This window comes from Pygocentrus nattereri, chromosome 29 (assembly GCF_015220715.1).
Source record: "Pygocentrus nattereri isolate fPygNat1 chromosome 29, fPygNat1.pri, whole genome shotgun sequence".
In the NCBI taxonomy this organism is placed as follows: Eukaryota; Metazoa; Chordata; class Actinopteri; order Characiformes; family Serrasalmidae; genus Pygocentrus; species Pygocentrus nattereri.
Window position 1 is genome coordinate 11,430,889 of NC_051239.1, and position 27,735 is coordinate 11,458,623.

Below are 27,735 nucleotides of genomic sequence, written 5' to 3' on the forward strand. Positions count from 1 at the left end.
CCTTGTCAATCACTGATAGGCCGTTTGCTATTGGCTTGGGAAAGGAATTTACATTTCGCATGGGAACTAGGGTGCGTAACAGTAAAATACAAAACATTTGCCTTAAATAACATGAACTACCTTTTCTGAAATCATTCACAGGCGTAGATCTCATGGAATCAACGCCAGTAAGTAAATAAAGAGCCCTCACACGAAATTACTTTAAATCATTATTTTTTAATGACAAGGCAAATGGCTCGTTTAACTTGCTGTTACTGTCTCAAGCAAGTTGACACTCACTAACATCTAAATGATAACGTGAACGCTTGAGTTATACTCCCTTTGTAAGAGTTCAAAGCGATAACGTGTCTGAGTCATTGTACGTTTGAGTGGGAATTCATGTGGATACAATAAATAATCAGTTTATTTTATCCCAAAACGAGTTTTTTTAATGCAACACTGAACGTTTATTTTACCATCACCAATCTGGAAAAAATCATTTTTGGGGACTATTTTGCCTCAGCACACACATCATGTATCCCTCCGCCAGGCAGTGCTTTCATGTCCATTTAATGTAACATCTTTCTGTGAGGAAGCTTTTAGCGTCCGCCGTCTGGTTCCCATCACCACCGCTGTGAACAATTCTGACCAAGTTTCTCTGGTACCAAGCATTTCACACCAAACCACACTGGACGGGTTTGTTAACATGGTAACAATTTAATTATGCAAAATGTTTGAAAAATCGTTGTTCCTCTTCAGTGTAATGTCTAAAGAGGTTTAAAGGGCGAAAACATATATTAGAGGTATTACACAACTCTACAGCACCTTAAACGGAAGGGGACTTTACTTACTCGGTCTTTTTTCGATATAATAAATAATCAGTTTATTTTATCCCAAATCTAAATCTTTATGTCCGTTAACATCTCGTACTGTCATATATGCAAGAAGGAAATCTTAATTCCAAACTTATTATACAGTCCCTGTATAATACAGTCTTATTTATTTACGGTGTTAAAAACGATGCAGGTGTTGTTGCCCACGACATCCTTACATTTAAGAATATTTTAATTGACTTATCTATGAATATGGCGTAACAACAGTGACTGAGACTCCAGTGACATTCTGTTTAAAACTGAGGAGTTTGTAATTTGGCCAGCTCATTGGTGGTCAGGTGACCTTGTGTGACTATTTGAAATTGATAATAAAAGTGATTTATGATATTATTTTGACAAAAAATAAAATTACCCAGCCATTAAAGTGCAAAACACTGGTGACACATAGAAGTTATGTGATGCCTAAAAAACATTTGTAATAAATTGAGCAGATGTGGACCGACCTTTTTATGCCTTGAGATGCTTCCTCTCTGATGAGCTTTGACCGAAGGAAGCAGTTTAATATGCTGACAGTACTGTTTTGTAATGTAATGTAAGAGTCCTGATAACACCAGTGACCAAAATCTGTGACAAATTAATTTTTTCAAATAAAATGCATAATTTTTCTAAATATAAAAATTAAACATGAATTTGTTTCATAGATTCTTCAGTTAAACATCTTAAAGATATTGTTTTATATTTAAAAATTTCTCAAACGTTGAAAAATTGATTTTGAGATGAGCTGTTTTAAATATGCAGAGCGACTATGAAACAGGATGAAAAAGAGAAATCGTAAGGGAAAAGTATTTCATCTTAGGTCAACTGTGTAAATGTATACTGACTTCTTTTAGCCCTGCACCTCTGTGACATGGTTTCCTCCTCCAAATGGAGAATGACCAGTATGTATAAGTTTTGTTGCAGGTTGTGAATGAGATGCGTTATGAATAAGAGCTGATCTGTCTGTGCAGTGTTGACTAAATGGCGAGCCGTGTTGTTAAGAAATGAGATGTGTGTGTACAGTTGTGTCAGTATCTATATGAGGGGCACAATAACAGCCTTAGGGGACCTGGTCTCCACATCCTGCGCCATGGGCCCTAGTGTGATCGCCCCACCTGTGCCCCCAACAGTGATATACCACTGAGTGTAAGTGGTAAGTGGAGTGTAAGTAAAGACGGAAGCCAGTGAAACAAGCTCGATTCAGTGCTAATTATTTTATTTTCTTTACTTTGCATCAGATTTTTTGATAAGGCACAAACTTAACAGCAAATATATTACTGAAACTGAAAAAAAAAAAGTTTTAATTTCCATCAATGCGACGTGACACATAAATACACATGAAACTTTTGAAATCTCCCTTTTTAAAACTTTGAGATGACAGCAGAGAGAGTAGAGAGTCTGTTAGTTAAAGAACCTACTGAATTTGTACTGACCGAAAATTCAGAACTGTTAATGGAATAATCATTATGGCTTGTGAAACCGCGGCACTTTTAAACACCACATTGAACTTTTTTGAATGAATCCTTGTAACTCACTGCAGTCATGTGGTGTTGCGAACGGGAACGATGACTGTCTGATCACAGTGAGCAAGAAGACGCATTTCTGCTTTTAAAAGAATCCTCCACCCTCTCACACAGTCAGGTCATTTCACCAAGACAACCGACTGGAACCATAACTACACTATAACAAGCACATGGCTCTGTTTGCCAAACATGCCATGTGTCAATAAATATTGCTTTCCCAAATTCTGGGTCTTCTAGTGTGTTTTTGAATTTTGCTTAATTTTTGACATCGTAGGGAGATTTCTGATGTGTAAGGACAGAGAAAGAGGAAAGAATCTTACTTGGAAATATGGTGACATGAAGTAGGTGTTAAACACAAAGCTTCTTTGGCATAAAAATCCCTGAACATACGTGTTAAAGAAAAGCAGGCAGTAACTAAACTAATCTAGGGCAGACTGACGATGTGAAGCATGAACAAAGCTTGATATTGCAATTACACTGCTGAAAGTCGACATTGCATATGGCACCATAAATAACAACAGGCTGACTGTTAGCGTAGTGCAGGACCTGTGAATGAAATGATTGTCTTGTGCCTAACACTGTTTTCCCCCCTTGAGACTGGGGTACTCATATAAGAAAAAGCTGAGGAACCTCATTAAAAGTTTTCTTCACACCAAGTAAGTCTAAATGACTACCATACAACACTCCGCAATGAAAACCTTTTTTCAGTCTAAGCTAGATGTAATATTTTCAGGTAAACTGTCCCATTATCACTAGAGACTTCAAAGAGCTCCTTCCAAACAGTACTTTGAATGACGTTTGGGAACACCTGTGTGGAAAAGTTAACAGTGAACAAAACTTCAGTTTAACAATGGTGATAGTGTATAAATTACAAAGCAATAATATGCCTGAAACAAAAAAAAAACCCTGAATCTGCTAATACTGACATGAATATTATATATATAAAAAGGTTCATTCTTTGTCTTCATTTGGGCCACCATGATGGTGCGGGGGTAATATCCAAGTGCTATGGGGAAAACCATGTTATACATGATTAAAATAGTACAAATTATACTTATCCACACAACGTTTTCAATAAAGCAACAACAGCATCTCTGATTTTTGGCTGTTGTAATATGGTCACAGTTTCTTACGTCCAAACTCTAGCGGATATGATGGATCTTATAGAATGGATAAATGGCAAAATTGGTCCACCAGAGGGCAGTATAGACCCATGTTTTTGATTACAGTCTTGGCCTACACCAAAAGGGGGACAGTGATGGAACAGAATGGGTTACTTCCTGCTTTAGAACAGACCGTTATCAGCAGAAAAAGACCGACATTCCCAGTGCCATGGAAAATTGTGGAGAGGGAGGTAATTTGCAACGAGTCCTCCTTTTCAGCATCAATGTTGGTATGACTAGAGAAGGCCAAGAGGTACTTTTCAGTGCTAGAGAGCGATTGGATATAAATACTGTAATGGTCAATTGACACATCCATACATTCATACATGCACACATACATACATTCAGACATCATACATCTCTCACACAGTCACCAAATAACTCACAAAAGCAAGACAAGCACATTAAGTAGAAAAAGGGTGTAGAAGCAAAACACAAACAGCTCTCTGAAAATGAACTTGGAATGCAGCTCAAGATCTATCTCCATTGGTATGCATAGAAACAAAGATCAAAAATGGATAAATTTGAGCTTAAAGATACCTTACGGTACTGCAACACCTTCTATAGCTTTAAACCCATTTTAGATAATACTGTAATAAGACAGACACAATCACAAACAATACTTGCACATTTCTTGACAAAACATATTTTGGAGGGGTCAGCTTTTGCATATACATCCCTTCACTTCAAAAGAACGAAGAACGCCAAGCACATTTATCAGTTTTCCCACATCTGGGACTGAACAGGACAGGTCCCCTTCTCAAGCCTCAACTTCACTTAGTTATCTGCTGAACCGTCTGGTGCATTTCAGGAAGGTGCAGATTGTTCAAAGCTACTGAGCATTTATGAAAATAAAAAGGACAGGAGGCTAATCAGAGAGGAAGTAAGAGGTTTCACTGGTGACAAACGCAACTGAGGCTTTTGGCTCCCATCGCACGAGGGGTACTTCCCTAAAAACACAGAACCCTAGCTGCTTTCTAGCATCACACTGTCGTCTCACTCTTCCAGATCCCGCTCCTCATCCCGACTGACCCATGCGATTGGTCAGTTCCACTCGTGTCCAATTCAATCACAGATCCTTTTAGTGTTCCGTTTGGTGCGGCAGCTGTTGTTGACAAGGTTGTCCCGGTGACTGTCCCGGTCACTGCTGTTGTGGCAATGTTCAGTGGGAATGAGCTCCGCTTAGAGTCTCTGTCAGCCGCAGCGGCCAGTTTGAGGTTGTCCCTGCTAGCACTGCGCCTCTGCACGTTCTGCTGCACAGCGACCCGACTTGCCACTGACGGCAGCAGCGGAAAGGGCTTCCTACTTCCACTGCTGCCGCCATCACTTCCTTCCGAAGGGCTTGTCGCTAGTCCCTCTCCACGGTGCCTCCCATTGGTCAGCGGTCCATTCTGGCTCTCCGAATGACTGTTCCGGAGGCTTCCGTTTTCACTGGAAGCGTGTCTGTGAAGGTGATGGATGCTGACCTGGTCCATCCCAGGTGGACCCAGGGCGCCCACGCTGCCCCCACCCCCAGCTCCCCGTAGTGCCTTGAGCCGATAGTGTCCCCTTCCCTCCCCCCGGTGGTGGTACTGGGTACTTCCTGCCTTAGTTCTACTGCTTGTCTTCCGCCGTTGTGGCTGCTGAGCAGGCAGTGTGGTGCTTATACTGGGTAGCAGGTTGTTAGCAGGCTTGCTATTGGTGTTCTCCGTGCTTGTGCTAGTGTTGGTGTTGGTGCCTGCCAAAGCACGGGTAGTGTTGTTAGCGTTGTCTTGTGTCACCTGCAAGAGGTTGGTGAGCTTACAGGGTCCAGTGCCAATGCTGCTTGTGCCGCTGGGAGTAGAGGATGACCTGGCAGAAGAAGAGTAGTTGTTGGGCTCTGCCAGAGGATGGCATCCCACAAAAAGCTGTGAACCCCTGTCTGAGGTGCTTTGGACCCCAGCAGTGGTGGTACAAGGGTGGCTGTAGGCGGGAATGGGCTGGGAGCGATGATACCCTGGGCAACACCCTAGCCAGGCTGCTTGGACGTCTAAGCGCTTGAAACAGTGATGGAGCACCAAGAAGATTCCCAACCCAGTGGCTGTTCCCCCATACAAACAGCTGAAAAGTTTCCTCTCTCTGTCTGTGTACCACATTGTCATTGCTCCGCAGCACCATAGAAGCAAAAACACAAACTGAGTCGCCACAAGCGCCAAGAACTGTGCCTTCAGCGAGTACTGGTCCTCCACTGTAATCCCAGCATGCATTGGGCCAACCACAGAGTCAGTCGAAAGCAAGCTGGTGCTGCCACTAAGAGCTGGTTGTCCCTCGGGCAAGGGGGTGGAGCCAGAGGCAGAACACGGAGGGTCTTTAGCCCTCTGGGAGTTGCGGTACCTCAAGCGGGCCACGGTACACAGGAAGTAGATCCAGGTCACCAAGATCACCAGGCCAGCCGGAACGTAGAATGCACCAATACTAGGTTGCCATACCAACCAGCAGCTGCAGAAGGGGTAAGAGGCAGTAAAAAGGTCAGAGAGGGCAAAGGCAATGAATCACTCAAATGACAGAAACACAAAAAGGGCTCTGTTTTTAAAAGACTTGTTAAAGAGCATTGCCAGTATGCGTAATGAATCTGAGATTGCTATAAGGAGGGTCATAGATTCAGTGCATTGTGGAAAAATTTAAATAGATGGTTGTGGTCAGATTCCTGTTTGGCAATGCTAATACAACGTTATGGCAGTTACATAATAATGAGTCATCTGAATGTATAGTATGGATGTGGGACAAACTGGGCCCTTTTCTGCTTTTCTTAATACATTCTTTAATTTGGTTTCCTTCAGGAGCATGCAAAATAATATATAGTAATGTTAAGAAATATTTCTGCTCACTAAGGAATGTTGTCTCCATAGTTGTTGATGTTCACAGCTGCAGTGATCCCGCATATGATGAGGGGAACGCCCCCAGCTATTAAATAAAACCTACAGAGAGAAACAGAATGGAAATGTTATGGATGAAACAAAGAATGGGAAGCAATAACACCAATCCAGTTGCATTTACATTTCCAATTAAAAATATAATTTCTAATGTATTCCTCGACGTTTTTCCCATCCATACTGTAATCCATGACAGGAATAAACTCTATAGGTGTATACGGTAAAACAATACATTTATTTTGTTTTACATTCTTTGATAAATTACACATTATGCTTGTTTAGATATATTCTTATAAAAGGCCCATATCAAATTTACCCCAAATGAAGTCAATCAGCCAAGACACTATGTTTGGTCCTTTAGTTTTCCACAGGAGCTACAGGGTTAATAATGCTAACATGTAAGGGAAGCCCATAGCCACCAATTAGCATCATGCAAACTCCATGCCTGAATAATCACACATGGCTCATATCAATCTCAAATAGTCTCGCTCATGGGGATTCAGGCACCATAATATACTGTAATCTATACAAATACACATAATTATGATCTAAAAGGCTCAGGATGGCTACTACTACAGTTTTGTTCACTAAAATGGAAAGTTTGTGGTACATGTTCAGTCACTCTTTATTCTCTGAACAGAGGCTTGAGAAGTGCTGCTTTATGTGGTAGACAGGAGGAACAGGGGAATGATTTATCCCAGGGAGCAGGCCCTGTGTCTGAGGAAACCCTGTAGGGTGGGTGGGTAGCATGGAGGTCAGTGGCAAAAAGTCAAGAGGTCAGTAGTACAGTGTGAGAACCAAACCAAGGGGGGAACAGGGTTGTATCTATGTCCATGTGAGTGTGTCTACATGCGTGACTGACAGTTAACATTATCCCTTATTAGATTTATGGTTTTCCTCTCCACTTTTATGTAATCCATTCTCCTTACATTCCCCCCTCTTATTCTCCTCTCTCCTTCTTTCCATACCAACAGATGGCTCATGGTTCTACGAAGAACAATGAACATCTTTGACTAGTGAGGTTTTGCATCATGGTGGTCTTTGCGCTTGCACGCTTGTCTGTAAACAGTGCTTTATATGCTCCAATTTGTCTTGTCCACCTCCATCCATCCTCTCCCACAGCCTCAGCGCAAACCTCTTTCCCATACCAGCTCAGAAGAGGAAGCCATAATAAGGAAGGAAACAGCAGCATCATTGTCTGAGCAACAGCTATGTATAGTTATCAGAATTAGGCTCCGAGTTCTGACCTGAGCATGGGCCGCTGGGTGGGCAGCACAACAGCCTCTCCCTCTGGTTGTCTCGGTGTCCGCAATAAGGCCTCCTTATAGAGTACACGTGCGCTAACACCAATCCACAACAGGGTGGACAGAGAAGAATAATGCAGGACAATCCCCACCTAAACAACACAATACAGAACCAAACATACAAATGTCAGTTTTAATGAACACAATAAAAACAAACATATTGGTATGATCTATCAACGTTTAGCATGCACTGTTATTATGGGCCGCTTTGTAGCCAAATTCTAGATGGAATGCTTACTGCCTGGCACACGATGGGGTAGCTGGTTAGAGTGATGCCCCCAGCAAACACTGCGGTCATCATGGCAATGTGGAAACAGGTGTTGAGGAGGGTGTGCCAACTTTTCCTACTAATTCTGACTGAACTGAGAACAGAAGAGAAGGATGTGTGGTCAAACAAAGCAATCTGTGGTTGAGAGCCCTTTTCTGCTAATTTACTTCTGAAAAGATACCTCTAAAAGTGGCCTGCACAATATTTTTACAACCTTCAATACCTCATCTTCGTCCTCTGTTTTGTATCATTAACATTTCTTAATGTGTCGTTTTTATGGGCCTACATTTCAACAGTTTTTGATGATACTGATAAAAAGTAATAGCCCTAAAGAAAACTTTTAGTTGAGGAGGGCCTATTGGCATATTGCTTATACAGGGTGAGTCAAAAGCCACAGGACACCATTTTATTTCAGGAACAAAAGGGAAAATGACATATCTGAATACCCCAGCCAGTAATGGTGAGGGGGCCTATCTTTTAGGCTATGTACACAAAAAGTTTTTCCAATGGGAATGTGGTCATGTAACATTATAAAGAAGACCAGAATTGGCTCAGGAATCGATTGTCGCAATCACATTTGCAACTCTTGTGGTTCAAAAGTTATCAACACAAAGTTGTAACAACTGGGAACGTTGCCTGTGAAGCACAGCTATTTGACGTGTTCAATGTGCTGTCCCTGGTGCTGAACAAAGAGCTGAAGGCGCTGGATTCAATCATTATGAACCCACATGACAATCTCTGAAGAAATGCTGTCATAAGCCTCCACAATGCGGTGCTGAATGTGGTGTTTGTTGCAGATTTTCTTAGCATACAGAATGTTTGAGATGACCCCAGAGATGAAAGTCGATAATAAAATAAAAAATAAAACGGTGTCCTGTGACTTTTGACTCAAGCTGTACTTACATTAGCACTGTCAAATGTTGGTTAAGAGTTTCACAACTAACTAGGCTAACTTAGTAATCATTTTCTAGCTTATGCTAAAGCTTCCTTGTCAAGGCTCTCAAAAACACCATATTTAAAGGGAGGTGTTACCTTATCACGACAAAGCTAATTAAGTTCTGAGTACCTTTTTTTAAAAATATTAACAAAATGGGTGTTATCCTTTAGGAAAATGCGAAATTCATGTAAGAGTTTCATATTTTTGATGACAGTGTAGACTCCTGAATTTACCATCTGAGTAAGATTAGACTATGAAATTATTATTCAGCTTCTGTCAGTGTCTCACTGCACATATGCAATACCTGTGATGCAGTATGTATGTGAAGATGATGGTGAAGAGGCAGAGGAGGAGAACTGCAGTGCAGGTGTAAACCACTGGGTGGAGCACTTCCACTGGAGCAGGAGACAAACCTGGGAAATCGGGTATCTCCTGAGTGAGAGAGAGGAGGAGAAATAAGCATTACCAAATTCACATACTATGCACTCACATCGACAGACTAATTGCATTATCCTCCTCCTTGATAAGTGCTTACCACATTCCTTGACCTCTGCATACATGAAACTCAAGCTCTAATTAAACCTCAAATTTTGTGCCAAGAAGTAAACAGTCATGAGATTACCCTGTCAATGTCAAATCATTTTCCAGAGCCATGTAAGGCCCTAGCATAACTTTAATATCTCTTGCCCCATGTCGGGAAAAGAGGTTATGTAGTGTTAAATGCCTGGTTAGTAATGAGATATGTCTCCTCCCCATGTAAAGGAATGAGTCTATCACTATAACAGGGCAAGCAGGGCAGAAGAGCTCATTAACTAGATAAGACGGACTACAGTGTAACTATCAATCTGAAGCTGTCTTACACTGCTATCAACTGCTCTGCATGCTAGTGCTGGAATGGGATGAATTTGAATCTTATTGCTTTTTGTGCCCACACTGGGAGTCAGTGGTAAGAATATACTTGTACAGTATAAATTACTGGAACAGTAAATCAACCTATAAAGAAAAACAGCTCTCATCTATACAACCAACCAACATTCATTTAAGATGATGGCCCATAGGGGCCATATTCTACATAGGTTTTGTATTATTTATGTGAAGTTCACAATCAAGACAGCTGTACAAAATAGTCATAATTCATATTTACATGTCCATTTAAGATTTATAGATATAAATGACCTCTGCTCTCTTTAGCTGCTCGATACTGTGCCTGTCTTCTAGCAGCAGTCCAGGCTAAATTATACGGTATGTGTTGGACGCTGGAAAAATGAACTTTCGACACTCCTTTGGAAGCCTGAATTACTTTGGATAGTTGCAATGACACATTTGCTTCCCCGACAGCCAGCAAAACCACATTTAATCATTTTCCTCACATCCTCCACTCCATTTTAGCCACATCTTCTAAAACTCTTCCACACAACGAATGTCTGATTCAATCTCATTATAGATTAAGGTGTTTATATGATCACTACTCAACAACCTGATGGAAAACTCTTTACATGCACATTACAAGTAATCTGATCCAAACTTACACGCATGTGTAGAGAACCACTTAGTGCAGACGTTACAATGACAACGAGCATCACAAGTTCAATCAGAGTAAGATGAGCAGCAGTGAGCAATGTTTGTGTTTTTAATTAATTAAAAATTTTGTCTAACTCAGAAAAACGTACTTCACATGAACTTATTAAAGAAGGAGTAAGAGGAAGATGTCATGTTCTGGTTGCTAGTCTCATCACCGTTTTTTAAAGTTCAGAGCATAAGCTTTCACTATGACGTGACGCACATGCACTTAACGTACCTAAACTTTCTGATTGGGAATGTAATCAGTTACAGGCGTTTACATGGTTACTATTCTTCTATTTAACAGATTATCTACAGAATTGTATTTTGAATGGCCTCAATTGGACTAGTCCATTCTGAAAGAGGCATATACATGGATGTATTCTATTCCTATTGAGCTGATAGTTAGATTATTAACAAATTATTAGGCTGCATGTAAACGTGGCTACATACCAAAGCTTATTATTCATGAACTATTCTTAGTTATTCTAGTTATTTCTGGTTTTTAAAAGTGTATAATAAAACTTTGGGCACACCGGTGGGTCCTGGCCATTTAAGGAGTTAATCCTAAATTTAATCTTACTATTAATCTCCAAATATGATAATAAACATTAAATATCAATGAAAAACAAATGATAAAGACTTAACAAGTAATTTCTATAAATAATTCTAGAATTAATATAAATGTGTAATTCATGTAGTTATGAGACTGAGAAACTAAAGGGTGGGCCCACATGTCCTTAGGGCATTAACACATAGAGAGATAACACTTTTTGATATGCCATACGTTCAGTTCTCATCACCGTAAAAGAACCTTTAGTCTCTGGGTGTTATCTGTATGTTTGGCTTTGTCTAGCAGCTTTACCTGAAGCACAGCGTAGTTGCTGAGCACAGAGCAGCGTAAAGTAGAAATGCTTGAGTCACTGTGAGCTAACTGGCAGCCATCTGAACTCCAACTCCCATGATGCTTGAGCGCCTGAAGACTCCAATGGGCAGCCACGGGGTCACTGCCAGGTGACATGTGCCGCAGCGACACGATGATGGGAGCTGACTGGTTCCACATGGTGCATCCATCTAAGAGAGAGCGGGAGAGATAATCAGGATCATTTGAGGTTAATGTGCACCATCAGGTGAGAGAGATTTCTGAAGATTTGGAGGATTGGATTTACTAAATGGCATTACAGGGTTGTTCAGTGCGGGAAAAAAATGATGTCAGTTCTCTTCACAGGTTTCCCCTTTTACACAATTTTTCCCAGCACTTGTTTACATTCTTTCCAGCCTAGTAAACTACACATGAATATGGTGCATGAAACAGCACTGTGGCCTGTGAGCTTTATCTGCCTATACTCTGTTCTCTTTCTGGCCTCTAATTAATGTCTATAATTGTGTTTATTTGCAGCTTTTTACTGCAGATCTTTACTGGAACTTCATGGACATTTTCCTGGAATGGCAAATGACTTACCAAGGCCTACATAGATGACAGGCGTGTTGACACTGCGTCTTCGAGCGTGGTCTGACAGGCTGCTGGAGTTTCCCACAAAAGGGAAGAATCGCCCGGTGCGAAAAGCCACAAACTGCAGTTTACAGTCCATGGGAGCAGTTGGAGGAAAGAGGGATGAAGGTAGAGAGACTGAAGCAAGTGCTATGGCATTCTATGAAAAGACAAGAAAAAAAGAATTAGTTACGTGATGGTATTACATTCACCCAAAATTCTCAAAAATTCTAATACTAATAATGAAAGAAGACGCAGGTCAGCATTATTTAAATAAGAATGACTTAAAACACCGCTGTTGGCAAGAGCTTGATGGAAGCATCATTCTTTTTAAGCACCATTCCTTTTAATATTATATTTTATACTGTTTCACCTTTAAAGGGAAAGCATTTAGCGAAGCGTTGTGGGTTCCTGTGGTACAACGGAAGCGCAACTGCTGCTCATGGATGGAGTCTGTTGTGTCCAAGCCAGAACTGGCTCCAGAGCTTTCACGTCTTTGATAGGCAGTGCAGCTCATGCCGGTGAACTGAGCAGGACGTATCAAATGAGCTTCCATCACAATGTTCCGAGATATCTGCAAAGCAGAGATACGAGGCAATGTTAACCACATCAACAGTTGCTGTGTTATTTCCTTACTGAAAAAAGATTTTCCATTTCAGACTAATTTAGCATTTTTTGTGACGTCCAAGAACTAAATGTGAACTCAAAAGCACCCAAGAACATATAGTATATCTTTGTTGATAACCATAAAAATCAAATTTCACGCAATGTCATTTATAATATTGTTTCTTTATATGATAAACCTAGCTTCTCTTGTCTTATTATGGCTTGCCCTGCAGCAAGACTAATATGAGAAGCAGAGACCCCTGCTAACCCCCCCACGCTAGTTGCTGAATGCTACGATTGTTCTGTGAGCATGAGTTTGCAATAAGGCTACACTGAAACTACCAGAAACTGTGAAAGATGTGAAAGAAACAATTCCTTGCAATACTAAAACAGTACAAGCAATGGGAATTAAGGGAATACAATCAATTAAAAAAAAACAAAAAACAGGATTTTCAAGATGGTGTTTGAAAAAACTTTGTTTGGATGTGTTTCAATAAATCTTTCACCTAAACTAACACCACAAATAACGAATGAAAAAAGTGTTATTCAAATGAGAAAACTGATGACTAGCTCTCATTCACTTTTAGCCAATCTAGCAGCTCTGGGTGAGGCGATTTTTTTTATTTACGGTTCTGCAGCTTACCATGGAGAGGTCCTGGGCATTGGGGTGGAGCTGTGGCCAGGCCAGGGTCTCCAGAGAGTGAACGATGGAGCTACAGGCTCTCTCTTCCCTCTGAGCCCGGGACAAGATCTGATCATCAACCTGCATCAGGTTACTGCCCATCTCTACCAGCACTTCTGACAGCTGAAAGACCAACATGCAAATGAGCCCTCTAACCAATCACTGTACTGTATGCTGTCAGTCCAGAGTGTTTCTGAAGGTGTTTTTATGGATCAAGATATTACCCAACAAAAGTATACTATTTTGGTCAAACAATTCAGGCTAATCTTAAACCATATTACATTATTGGTTCACCAGTGAATTTTAATATGTTCAAAGGTATCACAATCACAATGCTAACATGCTTTCCATATTGTGCAGCCTACTGTTCTTACAGGAAAACAATCATAGTGGAATATTCAATATGACAATATGTATCTTACAATATGTATGCACATCTTCTGTGCTTAAAGAACACTGACCAACTGCATGTTTTGCTACAAAGAGAAACAATTAGTCCTCTTTAATGGATTTAGTGTAGTTTGAGAAATGCTGCATAAAATGACTGAATTCATTTCTGAATTCAGGTTTTGATAGCATTTTTAAACATAGCACCACTGACTCTTTTTTCTCTGTCAACGCATTAAACCTCTGCAAATGAATATTATGATGCGTACTGCGTACTGTGAACATGTCTTGTTGTATCATTATATCTTGCCATAGCACCCACCTCTCATTGCTGTTGGAAAACCCACATCATGCATAAAAACATGCACACAAACATGAATGTAGACTCTACCTCACGTAGCTGTTTGACATAGTCCATGAATTTCTGCACCATCTGGGCCACATAGAGAACATCCACAGTGTCTTTGAAGCTTGCTGCCTCCAACGTGTATGACCTCACCTGATGTGCTAATGTCACAGCATTGGTGGCATTGATGGGCATCTACAGCATAAAAAAAACAAACCGGGAGGAACAGTTAGTAGAGCTCTTATCTTACCATAGGACACAGGACTCCGTCTAAATAAGGGTGTGTTTAATGCTTAGGTTTGTAGATAAAACTCAGTTTAAAGTGGATTTACCTTTGAACTGTCTAGATATATCTGTCTATCTATCTATAAGTGTGTAAAATACTGCACAGCTATAACACTTTTTTAAGCTAGAAATGAGCATGACCAAAACCTGATTAAAGTCTAGTAGTTTATAATTACAGCAGCTGAACACTTCAATTTTCTTATTACACTAGAATAAGTAAGAAGAGATGAGTTTCAGTAATAAAAAAGCAGGGACTCCCAGTATGAAAGTAAGGAGGACATTGATTTTGTGTTACTAGTATGATAATACATCGCCAGTATTCTTGGATATTTCATACTGGTAGTATATCACAGATAACTAGAGATGCCATATGAGTGTCAATAGGTATCAGCATTGGGCATGATCACAATCCTCTATACTTTCATACTTCAGTACCTTAACAGTGTTCTCCGTTACAGTGGAGAAAAAAAGTATTTAGTCAGTCACCAATTGTGCAAGTTCTCCCACTTAAAAAGATGAGAGAGGCCTGTAACTGACATCATAGGTAGACCTCAACTATGAGAGACAAAATGAGGAAAAAAAATTTAGAAAATCACATTGTCTGATTTTTAAAGAATTTATTTACAAATAATGGTGGAAAATAAGTATTTGGTCAATAACAAAAGTTCATCTCAATACTTTGTTATATATTCTTTGTTGGCAATGACAGAGGTCAAACGTTTTCTGTAAGTCTTTACAAGGTTGGCACACAGCGTTGCTGGTATGTTGGCCCATTCCTCCATGCAGAGCAGTGATGTTTTGGGGCTGTCGGCGAGCAACACGGACTTTCAACTCCCTCCAAAGGTTTTCTATGGGGTTGAGATCTGGAGACTGGCTAGGCCACTCCAGGACCTTGAAATGCTTCTTACGAAGCCACTCCTTTGTTGCCCAGGCAGTGTGCTTGGTATCATTGTCATGCTGAAAGACCCAGCCACGTTTCATCTTCAATGCCCTTGCCGATGGAAGAAGGTTTGCACTCAAAATCTCACAATTCATGGCCCCATTCATTCTTTCATGTACACGGACCAGTCGTCCTGGTCCCTTTGCAAAGAAACAGCCCCAAAGCATGATGTTGCCACCCCCATGCTTCACAGTTGGTATGGTGTTCTTTGGCTGCAACTCAGCATTCACTCTCCTCCAAACACGACGAGTTGTGTTTGTGCCAAACAGTTCTACTTTGGTTTCATCTGACCACATGACATTCTCCCAATACTCTTCCGGAACATCCAAATGCTCTCTAGCAAACTTCAGACGCGCTCGTCTGAAGTTTGAAGTGCCCGTCTGGCACTGCAAGATCTGAGTCCCTGGCGGCGTAGTGTGTTACTGACAGTAGCCTTTGTAACGTTGGTCCCAGCTTTCTGCAGGTCATTCACTAGGTCCCCCCGTGTGGTTCTGGGATTTCTGCTCACCGTTCTTGTGATCATTTTGACCCCGCGGGCTGAGATCTTGCGTGGAGCCCCTGATCGAGGGAGATTAGCAGTGATCTTGTAGGTCTTCCATTTTCTGATTATTGCTCCCACAGTAGATTTCTTCACACCAAGCTGCTTGCCTATTGCAGATTCAGTCTTCCCAGCCTGGTGCAGGTGTACAATCTTGTTTCTGGTGTCCTTCAACAGCCCTTTGGTCTTCACCATAGTGGAGTTTGGGGTGTGACTGTTTGAGGTTGTGGGCAGGTGTCTTTTATACAGATAACAAGGTCAAACAGGTGCCATTAATACAGGTAATGAGTGGAGGACAAAGAAGCCTCTTAAAGAAGAAGTTACAGGTCTGTGACAGCCAGAAATCTTGCTTGTTTGTAGGTGACCAAATACTTATTTTCCACCATTATTTGTAAATAAATTCTTTAAAAATCAGACAATGTGATTCTCTAAATTTTTTTTCCTCATTTTGTCTCTCATAGTTGAGGTCTACCTATGATGTCAATTACAGGCCTCTCTCTTTTTAAGTGGGAGAACTTGCACAATTGGTGACTGACTAAATACTTTTTTCCCCCACTGTAACGGAGAACACTGTTAAGGTACTGAAGTATGAAAGTATAGAGGATTGTGATCATGCCCAATGCTGATACCTATTGACACTCATATGGCATCTCTAGTTATCTGTGATATACTACCAGTATGAAATAACCAAGAATACTGGCGATGTATTATTGGTAACAGAAAATGCTGCTGATGTATTACCAATATTAGTAAAAAGTACTGTATTACCAGCAGGAATTAACAAAGAACAGTATTAATGTATTAGCAGTATGAAATGACAGAGGACATTGATGATGTATTACCAGTATGAATTGGTGATATATTAACAATATGAATAATACAGAACACTGATTAAATGATACAGAACGCTGGTGATGTATTACCAGTGTAAATGACTACAAAACATTTTTGATGTATAACCAGTATGAATTAATAGAGAATATTGGTGATATGTTACCAGTATTAAATATTAGACAACACTAACAATGCATTACCATTATGAAGTAATAAAGAATATCAATGATGTATTACTGTCATGCACCCCACGCATCACACCAACTCTTCAATGGACAACAACTCCCAGTAGACTACGGGAGAGAACGTGATTACTCAGCCGCAATCAAAGTCCAACTCGGACTCCATTTCCCAGGAGTCTCTAGGAACTCACATGACTGATGACTGGTTTTGGAGCTCCTATCAGAGCTCACAATCCCCAGAATTTTAATTCCATCACTTAGATTGTCTTAGATTAGGAACATTTTTTGATGATTGTCTTTTTGTGCTTTTTACAATTGCCTTGCTACCCTGTTTCTCGATTTTCTGCCTAGTCCCTTTTGTACCATTGCCTGTCTTTTTGGAACTGTGTTTTGACGTTTTGGACTGTCTTTCAACTACAATTTTGGTTTATCCCTTAATAAAAATGTAACATCTCTTTTATCGCGATCTGCTCGTTTCTGAATTCTGTTGCCTCATCACAATTACCACTATGCATTAATAGAAAGCATTGGTGATATTTTACTAGTATTAAATATTAGATCACTAACAGTGCATTACCATTATGAACTAATAAAGAACACTTGGGATGTATTATGAGCAGAAAATAATGGAGAACACATACTGGAGTGACATACTACCAATATGAGAATATCGAGAACATTTGTGATGTACTACCAGTATGAAATAATAGAGAATACTGGTGATGTATTGCCAATAGTAAACAGAGAGCACTGGTGATGTATTACCAGTATGAAAGTATGGAGAACATTGGTGATGTCATTGGTGTAGAGGCACTGAGAGTAGTCTCCTTCCTCCCAGCGTCCCGAGCGGTCACAGTAGCGAGATGCCCTTTTCTGTTCCACACTGCCTCCTACAGTCATGGATGGGTAATGCAGCTGCAGGCAGTACTGATATGAAGTAATTCCCGCCAGAGTTCTCGGCCATCTAGATGACAGGGAGATAGGGAGATACTGTTAGATGTCCATGCTGGCAGTACAGGTATTTTGTAGAATTAGTGTATATTTTGTGCTGGTCTGCACTGACAGTGTTACAGGGAGTGCTAATTATTATGTCGTTACAAGATGCTGGTCTAGTCTTCCTAACCTGAACTCTCCTCTGTTATTGGTCACTCTCTGTTCAGGGCAGAAGGTAGCGCTGTTCTCCAGAACCACAATCTCCACGCTACGTGAGGTGTTTCCTCGACCCGTGGACACCACACACTCCCACTCGCCGCTGGCCTCAACATTCATGTTCGACAGAATCAACTCGCTGCAGAACAAATATTGGGTCATATTAATATTAACACTACGTCACTGTTGCTGCAGTTACAATCATATCTCTAAAACTTTTCAATAAGGAAAAAAACTTTCTTAGTAGACGTTACCTGGTGATGAAGGTGCAGTCATGTAGCACACTATCCTCTAGGTAAACTCCATTCTCTGGGTCATTAATGACTTGTTGGCCTTTGTGAAGCCAGTGCAATGTGGTGATCTTGTCCGCTAACGCGGCAGTACAGTGGAAAGGCAGCCTGTCTCCTTTAAACACGACTTGACGCAGTGAGGGCAATAAAGACAGAGTGTGCAGCTCCAAAGGGCCATCTGGGAAAAACATAAATACATAGTCAGCCATTGCTATTGCAGGTAAAGCATTAAAGGAACACTTTAACCGGAATGATAAATGTGACTACCGCCACATCTGTTGTAAACCTGATTAGTCACATCCTACAGCAGTGCCACAGAGTGAAATTTTCTGGTTTAATGACTTAAAAAGCTTCCTTGTGAAGTCAAGAAGAACCACTGAAAAACTACAACGGCTTTCAGGTGGATTTTTTGAGGTGGGCTGAAGGAAGCCAGATGGCTAACGTTACTAATAGAAAGCCAAATATCTTATTACAGCCATAAAACTGTGGTAACAGTCTTTAAATCATCATTACGACAGAAGTGACTCGTCAGATGATGAGGACAACAAGCTAAATGCCAACACTCTCAAGGCAGCTACCTAATTATTAAGACACTTTATCTCAGTTTGGCTTCTTTTCTCTCGACATGTTAGATGAAGAGCACAATGAGCTAAACTGGGCTAGCTGTGCTGAGCTAAAAGCTAAAGCTACAGTCTTTACACCATCATTATGACAGAAGTGACAGGAATTTTATGTCTGTAACAGGAAACTGTGTGCTATCTTGGCTAGGTCTCCATCAAAAAAGAGATTTTCAATCTCTTGTCACGGGACATTCCTGATTAAATAAAGGTTACATAAATAATAATAAAAAGTTAGCATGTTATCTGGTCATCTAGACACTTTATCTCAGTTCAGCTTCTTTTTTCTGACTAACAGAGTAATAAACTTGCTTCTGCTGTCTATTCTGTGCTAAGACAGAATCACTGTTTTCTTTATAAATTTGTTCAATGACCGAGGTCAAGAGTTGCACTAATGCTAGCCTAATTGCATTTATTAGCCCACAGATCAGTGGCTAGACTAGCAGTCAGTATTGGTTGATGCTAAACGTATCATGTTCTCTCAAACCATTGAGTTTGAGTGATATAATGGGACACAGAACACAACATTACATGACAAATAACATTAAACTCGTTTTAGTTTGACAAACTGCTATATTAAAGTTTATTGTTTAGTGTCAAATCTTTTCTTTGCCTGTGTAAATGAAGGTGTCTATTCATGAAGACTAGACTGCATGTAACCTGAGTGAATATAAATTAATTTAATATTTCACACTGATGTGGTTGCCATGTGAAAGAGGATAACATCCTGGCGTTATTCTTTGTAGAGAATATGTGAAATATCATGTCTGTGGGCCTTGCAAAATCCTAACTGAGTAGCCTATTAGCTATTTCCTCGGTTTAATAACCGAAGTAAATTTGATTCTATTCACTCTCTTACGCTGGTAGCAGGGGGTGAGACACAGTCATTTTCTTTGGGTGTTTTGTTGCTCTGTCATCATTCAGCCCCATCAGATTAGTTGCAAGAGAGACCCTGGCTGAATCAGAGACGTTTAGCGGCTTTGGGGATATTGGCAGCGACCCTTTATTCATAACAGCAAAACCACAGTGGAATTACTCATAGACAGTCGGCTCTATCTGTCGCTTGCCAACACAAATATGTTTTAAGAGTCGCGGAGGAAGGAATGGTGACATGAGCTGATATTGAAACAGCAGCGGGGAGTCTGGTTTGAGGCCCTGAGACGCCGCCTGAAAAAAAAACACCCCCAGTGCATATTCCACAGCGGGATCAGACGAGGCCTGAATGTAAGCCACAGGGAAACCGAATCGGACCCCCAGCAACAGAAGACGGAGCGTAGAATGATGAGCAAGGAAAATGGAAGATGTTTGCATCGGGGCAGATGGGATTTGAAACGTGCTCCAGTGGAATTCCGCTGAGCAGCCAGATCACCACAGAGACCGAAGGAGGTGGGACTTCCAGAAAAAGCAAGCACATTTTCAAAGCAACGCAGAATTTGATTTTTTTTTACCTTTAGGAATCCAGGAGCTTTAATTTCGGTAAATCGACACTTTCTCAGGATTTAATCTTCCCTCCCTCTTCCGGAACTCTGGAGTACACGCCGCTCAGCATGTGGACCCAAGCATATCTCTCTTGTTTCTTTTGGGTGAGGTTTTGTGTGTATGGTGTATAGTGTCCGTGTTGGCGTATGTGGATGTATGTATTTTTCCCTTGTATGTATCTTTTTCTCACCACAGCTCAGGTCAGACTCATGTAGTTCTCGGAGCTGCCTGTTCTGGAGCCTTCTTGGATACGAGCAGTAGGTCTCATCTCCAAGCCGGGCCGAGCTGGTGCGAAAGAATCCCGGCACCCATTGCAGGCCGCAATCGCAGGACAATAACTCTGAGTCAAAGTTCCTGTTAATGGCAAAAAGAGAAAATGGCCATCATATAATATTCAGTATCAGCATAACCTTGTCACACAGACCCCCTAGTGGTGCAGACAGTGGTGTAAACACTGGCGTCTACACTCCAATCATATGATTTGTATTAAGAGAATAGCAATAATGTTGTGATGATAACATTATATCAACACAACATTTTTATGGAGCCTCAGCGGACTAGCATTCCATTGCCTCAAAGATCATGTTTCTCTGAGGTTGTTTACATCCTGATTAACCTTGCCATATGAAGACATTTGGGAAATCACGAAAAAATGTAAAAAAATTAAATACTTGTGTTTAACTAAAAGGTGAAATTAATATATTAGCATTGAACCAATCATTCATTTTATGGGTTATTTCAATTCCTTCACAGCCAAATAAGCTGATTCACCTTTTGTTTATTTGTTGCCAAATAAAATAGTAACATCAATATAATAAGTGTCAACTGGCTATTTAGCACAATGAGTCATGCATAATAATTATTATTTATTTAATTTAAATTACAACACAGTCTGGCCAATATTAAAACTGCCAGTTGTGTGTTTGGAGCAAAAAATCTATATTAATGTTGGCTTACTATTAGACTGCAGTCATGATCATACAGTTTTCCACATAAACAATTGTGATTTTTGGGGGCTTTTTTCCCCTCCTCTAATCTTCTCCACAATTTAGTCATGTTTGGTTCCTTCTGCTAGCTAGGTGTCCCCCAGTCACAAAATACTACCAGAGCTAGGAGGATGAAGGCTAGCACATGCCTGCTCTAAGTCATGCAAAGTGCCCACAGCATTCTGTTAACTGCTACTTACACAAAGTCACTCTCCAGCTCAGCACGCTTGGAGGAGAACACTAACTGCCTATTCTGCTACATCAGCAACCAGAAGCGTGTCGTGGCTAGCACTGCGCTGAGCAATGGAGTTCATGAGAGCTCCTCTCTCCATCCAGAGAGAGAGGGACTTTTGTGGACTCTCAGCCAAAATGGCTATGACATCGCCTGGGATTGAACTCATAATCTCTCTCTAATAGGGCCAACAATTCTGGCAATGTTTACATGAAAAGACATGTGTCTAGGTCCAATTTCGCAAGTCCAAATGGCCTGACTGCATGTCTGGACTGTCATGTAGAAATGGGGAGAACATGCAAACTCCACACTGAAAGAACCCTGATTGCCCAGCCGGGGAATCGAACCCAGCGCCTACTTGCTGTGAGCTGATGATACAAGCAGTTTGAGCAAAAATAAACATTAGTCACTTACCTTGTTTGAATTTTTGCATCCCTAGAAACACATACTTCTTAAAACCTTGCACCAAGTTGCATCAAGTTAGAACTTTTGTTGTTTTTATAAGACTCATGCTATATCAATAAATAAGTTTTCTTCCTTCTTTTATTTACATGCATTTAGCCCAATGGATGAAAACGCACCGATCTCACACCCATCTCTGTTTGCTGTAATATGAACATATGAGTGTGAAAGTTCACAACTGTGGACAATAATTGCGGGCAGCTCACGTAATTGTGATCAGGCAACTGTGAAAGGCCTACTTACTACTCATGCAAATCAGGCCTTACTTGATGGTGTTAATCTTATAGCAAATTGACTACAACCTAGGAACCAAAGTTAAAAATGTACCAATATTTTTAAGTTTAAAAAGTCATTTGCTATGGTCAACAGTGGTGACTGATATTAAAAATGTCTTCATGTAACATTAGCTCAGGCGAATAAATACATATGTGTCTTGTATACGGGTGATTAATTGATCTCTGGAAACCAAGTTGAACTGGTGCTCTTTGGTGACCCTCTGGCTATGAGAGATGATAATCTATCATGCTTGTAGTCCCTGTGCAGAGTGTACACTTTCACTCTAATGGCTCAGGAGACTGGGCTAGATATCAGCCATATCCTCCATAGTCACATTACGGGATTAACCCGTCATACCTGACAAAGAACCAGCTTTTCCCTTCTATGAGTTAAACCACAGCTGGGAATTAACATCATGGAACAGACTCATGCACATACTTTCCGTAATATTTATCAAATGTCTCTGAGTGAGGAGCTAATCCAGGATTGGAGTTTGCTCTTAAACAAATGGTATTTTTTAGCACTGGTGGAACTGACGCTAGATCGGCATGATTAGATCTAAACTTTGACTGCACGTCTACGTGTAGAGAAATGTGATACAATTTTTTTCAATGCTATTTCCCTGATAGCCCACTTTTTTATCTGAGTAGTCCTTCAGGTTTTAGTGACGTTAGAATACATTTCAAACATCCTTTTTTTACTCACACCAGCTTTAAAGAGGGAAGCTCCTGGAAGATGTTGGGCTCCAGTGAGGAGAAGACGTTGCCCGAGATGTTACTGAGGGACAAGAACAAATTCACAAAGTTAATGCATGATATGACACTATCACTCACAACCATGTGACTCCTGGTTATCATTATCTTGTACCCATGCCTTACGAAGTCATGGCTATGACAAAATTATTTTGTTCGTATGCCTAAGTTGTGGCTATGACTTAATTAACTCATTTCCACACCTTGCTAAGTTGTGGCTATGACATAATTATCTCATTCCCACATCTTACTAAGTAATAACTATGACTTAATTATCTCAGTCCTATGCCTTACTAAGTGGTGGCTATGACTTCATCTTCTCATTCCCATGCCTTACTAAGTCATGGGCACAACTTAACTATTATGACTTAATTCATAATAAACCCGCACTGCACACTGCACTAAGTCATCACTATGACTTAATCATCTCTGTCCTATGCCTTACTAAGTGGTGGCTATGACTTAATTATCTCATTCTCACATCTTACTAAATTGTGGCTATGACTTAATTATCTCAGTCCTATGCCTTACTAAGTTGTGGCTATGACCCATTTATCTCTTTCCTACATCTTACTAAGCCATGGCTATGACTTAATCAACTTGTTTCTAAACCTTATTAAGCTATAGCTACGACTAGCTACGTTTGTCCTCTTCCTCTTTTACCTTTGACTTCTTTAAGCATAATGATGTTTTCCAATTAACTGGCTCTTCTCAGAAAATGTCCAAAATAAGCTTTTATTTGGTTGTCTGTGCATCGAGTGAGAGAGGAAGCTTGACTTCTTCAAGAATCCATTTGTTTGTTTTCTTTGTCATGCAAAGAATTCTCAAAAGTCTTCGCCAAAACACCAAAGTTCAAACGCAACATTTGTCCAGTCTTACTTCTTTATTGTCCAAGATTCACATCCCTTACTAAGCAATGGCTGTGACTTAGATCTCATTCCTACACCTTACTAAGGCTATGAGTTCATTATCTCAGTCCTACGCCCTCCTAAATAATGGCTATGAAAGAATTATTTCATTGGAACACATTACTAAATCCCGGCTTTAACTTAGTTAACTCGTTCCCATGCATTACCACATATGGATATGACTTAATTACCTCATTTCCACCCCTTGATAAATTGTAACCACATTTTATTTTTGTTAATAAGGCACTCTGTAATTTTTCATTTTAGAAATATAGACTGCCCATTTTTCACGATGAACAGACAAATTAAAGCAGTCTAAATTTACTGCTGAATTGAACTATGATAGATCTTTATTTAAGAAGATTTTCTTACAATAGCTACAATATGTCACCACAAGAAAGCAGAGACTTACAGTTTGGTGAGGTTGGTAAGTCCCTGGAACATCTCTGGAGTCAGGCAGCCAATCCGGTTGTTGGACAGGTCACTATAAACAGCAACAAATGGGACAATTTAATACAGCAGTCCAGCCAGATGCACTTCTCCACACAGCCACCACTATCGCCATCTGGCATTTTGGCAGTAGGCTTTAGCAGAGTTGAAAGCACACAATGGAAATGTCCTCTAAAAAGCTTAGAGTAAAAGCAATATGTAAAACATACAGGCTACTATAAACTCATCATAAACTAACCCAAACAAGACGAGACAGGACCCCATTAAAGAATACTGCAGAGGGTCACTTGTCAGCCTCTGCTTTCACTGGCTATGGATTACACTCGTGTCCATTCACTGCTATTATAACTGATCTACCCAGAGTGTGGCTCTATCGGTGGATGTTTATTTAGAAAAGCCTACGGATCCATCTCTGACAAAACACAGTGCAAAAGATAGAAAGAGAGCGTGACGATGTGTAAGGGAGAAAGGGACAAAGCATTGGAGAAGGAGTAAAACTGCAGTATTAAAAATTTACAACGTACACAAAGCCATTCAGAGTGGTTTGGTGTGAAATGATCCATTCTAGAGAAAATTAGTGAGTCAGAGCTGTTTATAATGAATGGTGATAGGAACCAGACACTTGAAACAATGCCTCTGAGACTTAGCTCCCATAATGATACCACACAAAATGGATACAAATACACTGCAGCCTTGTTTTAAATTGGTTTTGAGAAATGTTTTTGGCCTAAAACAATTTTTTAAATCCATTCATGGTGAAGAGGTACATACTGTGTGTATGGAAAAACAGAACCCAGACAAACAGCATTTCAACTGAAACCTCTCTGAATTACTACTATTACATCTCAACAACTAAATTTGCTCAAATTTTCAAAAATCAGCAGAAAAATCTTTATGAAAACTATGCTTACTCAAGTGTGATATATGGAGCCCATATTGAGCCCAAAAGTAGTTAATCAGCTAAGACATGTTCAGTATCTGAAACTTCCTTCTTTACTTTTATACAGGATGCTAATGCACCCTATACAATGCTAATGTAGCAAACAGGTAGGAATACTCTATATAAAGCTGTTAAGTAATCTCAAATAGACTTGCATATGTGGTTTTCTAGATAGTAAGCATATATCGGTTCAATGATTTCATAAGGTTGACCCCCACTGACTGTTTGCTACTGCTGGTCCACCCCAGATTACTGTCCTGCATACAAGGTCTAACTAGTTTTTAATTTCCTCAAGCAGATTTTAAATAAAAATACTTTTATTTTGAAAAATAAACAAATATGAGAGAAAGAAAATGAATGACAAGGCCTAAAATAAAAGGATTTTCTGAAAATGTTGTTGCTGACACTGTGCTTGATCGGCTGAATAACAGGCTTTATGAAACTGCTATTAAAATGAGTGATAAAAAGTGGCGTACTTTGGCACTGTGCAAAAAGTCAGCAGGCTGCAAGCTTTGCTGTCAGCAGGCCAACAGTGGCCCACTATCCTCTTGTTATTTGGGTTCTGACACTGTATGAAATACTGTTATCAATAACAGTAGACCTAACAGTTACAGCTTCAGCTTCAGGACAGCTTTTGCTATTGTTTTTAGCTATGCAACATACTTTTTTCCATTTTGATAGATAGCATGTGTGTTATACAGTGTCAGAACCAACAGAAACACAAGCCTGTTTGACTAACTTAACAACTTTGAGGCAAGAATGTAATGATTTAGGCATGGAGTTAGCACAAAGCTAATGTATACATGCTTCCATTACTTCCCTGCTAGCATAAACAGCATATCGCTGCTGTCGGATCAAAATCTCTAAAATAGTACCTTTACAGGAAAGAGAAAAAACTACTTTACTTCTAAGGTACGTCAATGGAACCAGGCATCTTTTCATATGATTCTGAGTCGTTTCTTTTGGTCTGTTTCTCATTAAATTTACAGACAATATAAAGGGCAACAGGCGTTTTCAAATTATTCCAAAATCGAAAGAAGTAAATTTCGGGGCAAACCGACTACTTTTTTGTAAAAAACTGTAAATTTGTTTTCTTTAAGACCGGCACTGCCATCTTTGCCATCATATAACCATTTAAAATTCCTTTGCTGAACTCAAATCTCCACTCAAACAGGCTCCCTCTTGGGCTCTTAAGAACAGACCACATCATGACCACAGCTTGCGGTTGTTTTAAATCACAATGAAAATCCAACGAGTGGTTAGCAACCATCCCACTGTCACTTCCAGTGATGCCCCAGAGACCTCTGCAGGGCCCTGCGGTTCCCGCGACAACAGGCTGGAGCTTCTGCCTCACTATAACTGCTCTCAGAATGACTGGAATTAGCTGTGCATGTAGTCCAGTCAGCTCTGGCCTTAGATCTAATCTTGGTCACCATACACCAAACTTTCTTCCCATGTCTGTCTTAGCTTGACTCATGTGTGATGTAAAATAAGCGCACAGATGTTAAATGTCGTCTGTGATCTGTCAAAATGAGTTCTGAGCTTCGTCTTCTGTGAGTAAAAGAACCTGATTACAGTTTATATGGAAATGATAGCATTTCAGCCTGCAGCCTACTAGTTTAATATGCTATATTTCATGCTATGCAGTATTCTTTTCCACAGTATTACATTCCACAGCCTTAAAGGTTTAGCAGAATTCACAAATTTTATATTTTTATCTTTTTTTTAATCAGTGTTTTTTCACTATAATTCCCAGCAAATCCATAATACAACCAGTCTCAACCAGTCTTCACTGCTAGCCTAGTCACTCAATCGCTAAACAAATTCATGAAGGAAACAATGGGATTCTCACATAACACAATTATTCACTATCAGATTCAGCACAAGAAGGTTGCCAGAGTTAAGTTTTTAACACTTTCAGTGTTAATTTTCAAAGTGAAAGTTCGTGAATACATCTTCTACAGCAGGGGTCGGAAACCCAAATGTTAAGAAGAGCCTTTTTGTCCTTTCTGCAAAAATCTAACCACCTTGGAAGCCACAATACAGAATACACAAATTACGGCCATTTTACCATCTTGGCTGTAAACATGTCTCAGTCTGTGCTAATGTACTAGTACAGGAAAAAATACATAAACGAAAGTGCAGACTTACTTTACTCTGCTTAAAGCTTTAGCTCAGCTATAGATGCTTTTTTCGCATCTCCAGCAGGAAACTTTCCCACAATAGCAGAATACTTTCTTGTAAAATGTGTCTCAAAGTTTGAGTTTTACAAGGCTGAAGTCAGCCTCTCAATCGCAAGCTTCTTTTTTGAAATTAGCGAATAAGCAGCTGAATTCAGCTTTGCGACTTTGTTTGTGTTTGACAGTTTTTTGTTTCAGATTATAAACATATCAGGAGCTGGATTGACT

General features: G+C 40.2%; 1 protein-coding gene across 1 annotated transcript in view; it reads right to left on the reverse strand.

Moving 5' to 3' along the window:
• Positions 1 to 2,055: 2,055 nt before the first annotated feature.
• adgra2 (adhesion G protein-coupled receptor A2) overlaps positions 2,056 to 27,735 on the reverse strand; it is a 103,192-nt gene continuing 77,512 nt past the window's right edge. Inside the window, exons 4-19 of the mRNA XM_017696398.2 lie at positions 24,350 to 24,421; positions 22,983 to 23,054; positions 20,512 to 20,675; positions 18,190 to 18,403; positions 17,910 to 18,074; positions 17,552 to 17,750; positions 14,053 to 14,202; positions 13,236 to 13,397; positions 12,360 to 12,560; positions 11,957 to 12,146; positions 11,360 to 11,568; positions 9,239 to 9,366; positions 7,968 to 8,091; positions 7,673 to 7,821; positions 6,381 to 6,470; positions 2,056 to 5,991 (exon numbers count right to left, since the gene is read on the reverse strand). Of these exons, the coding sequence (XP_017551887.1) occupies positions 4,518 to 5,991; positions 6,381 to 6,470; positions 7,673 to 7,821; positions 7,968 to 8,091; positions 9,239 to 9,366; positions 11,360 to 11,568; positions 11,957 to 12,146; positions 12,360 to 12,560; positions 13,236 to 13,397; positions 14,053 to 14,202; positions 17,552 to 17,750; positions 17,910 to 18,074; positions 18,190 to 18,403; positions 20,512 to 20,675; positions 22,983 to 23,054; positions 24,350 to 24,421 (3,763 nt within the window). The 3' untranslated portion in view covers positions 2,056 to 4,517. The remainder of the gene's footprint in view (positions 5,992 to 6,380; positions 6,471 to 7,672; positions 7,822 to 7,967; positions 8,092 to 9,238; positions 9,367 to 11,359; positions 11,569 to 11,956; positions 12,147 to 12,359; positions 12,561 to 13,235; positions 13,398 to 14,052; positions 14,203 to 17,551; positions 17,751 to 17,909; positions 18,075 to 18,189; positions 18,404 to 20,511; positions 20,676 to 22,982; positions 23,055 to 24,349; positions 24,422 to 27,735) is intronic.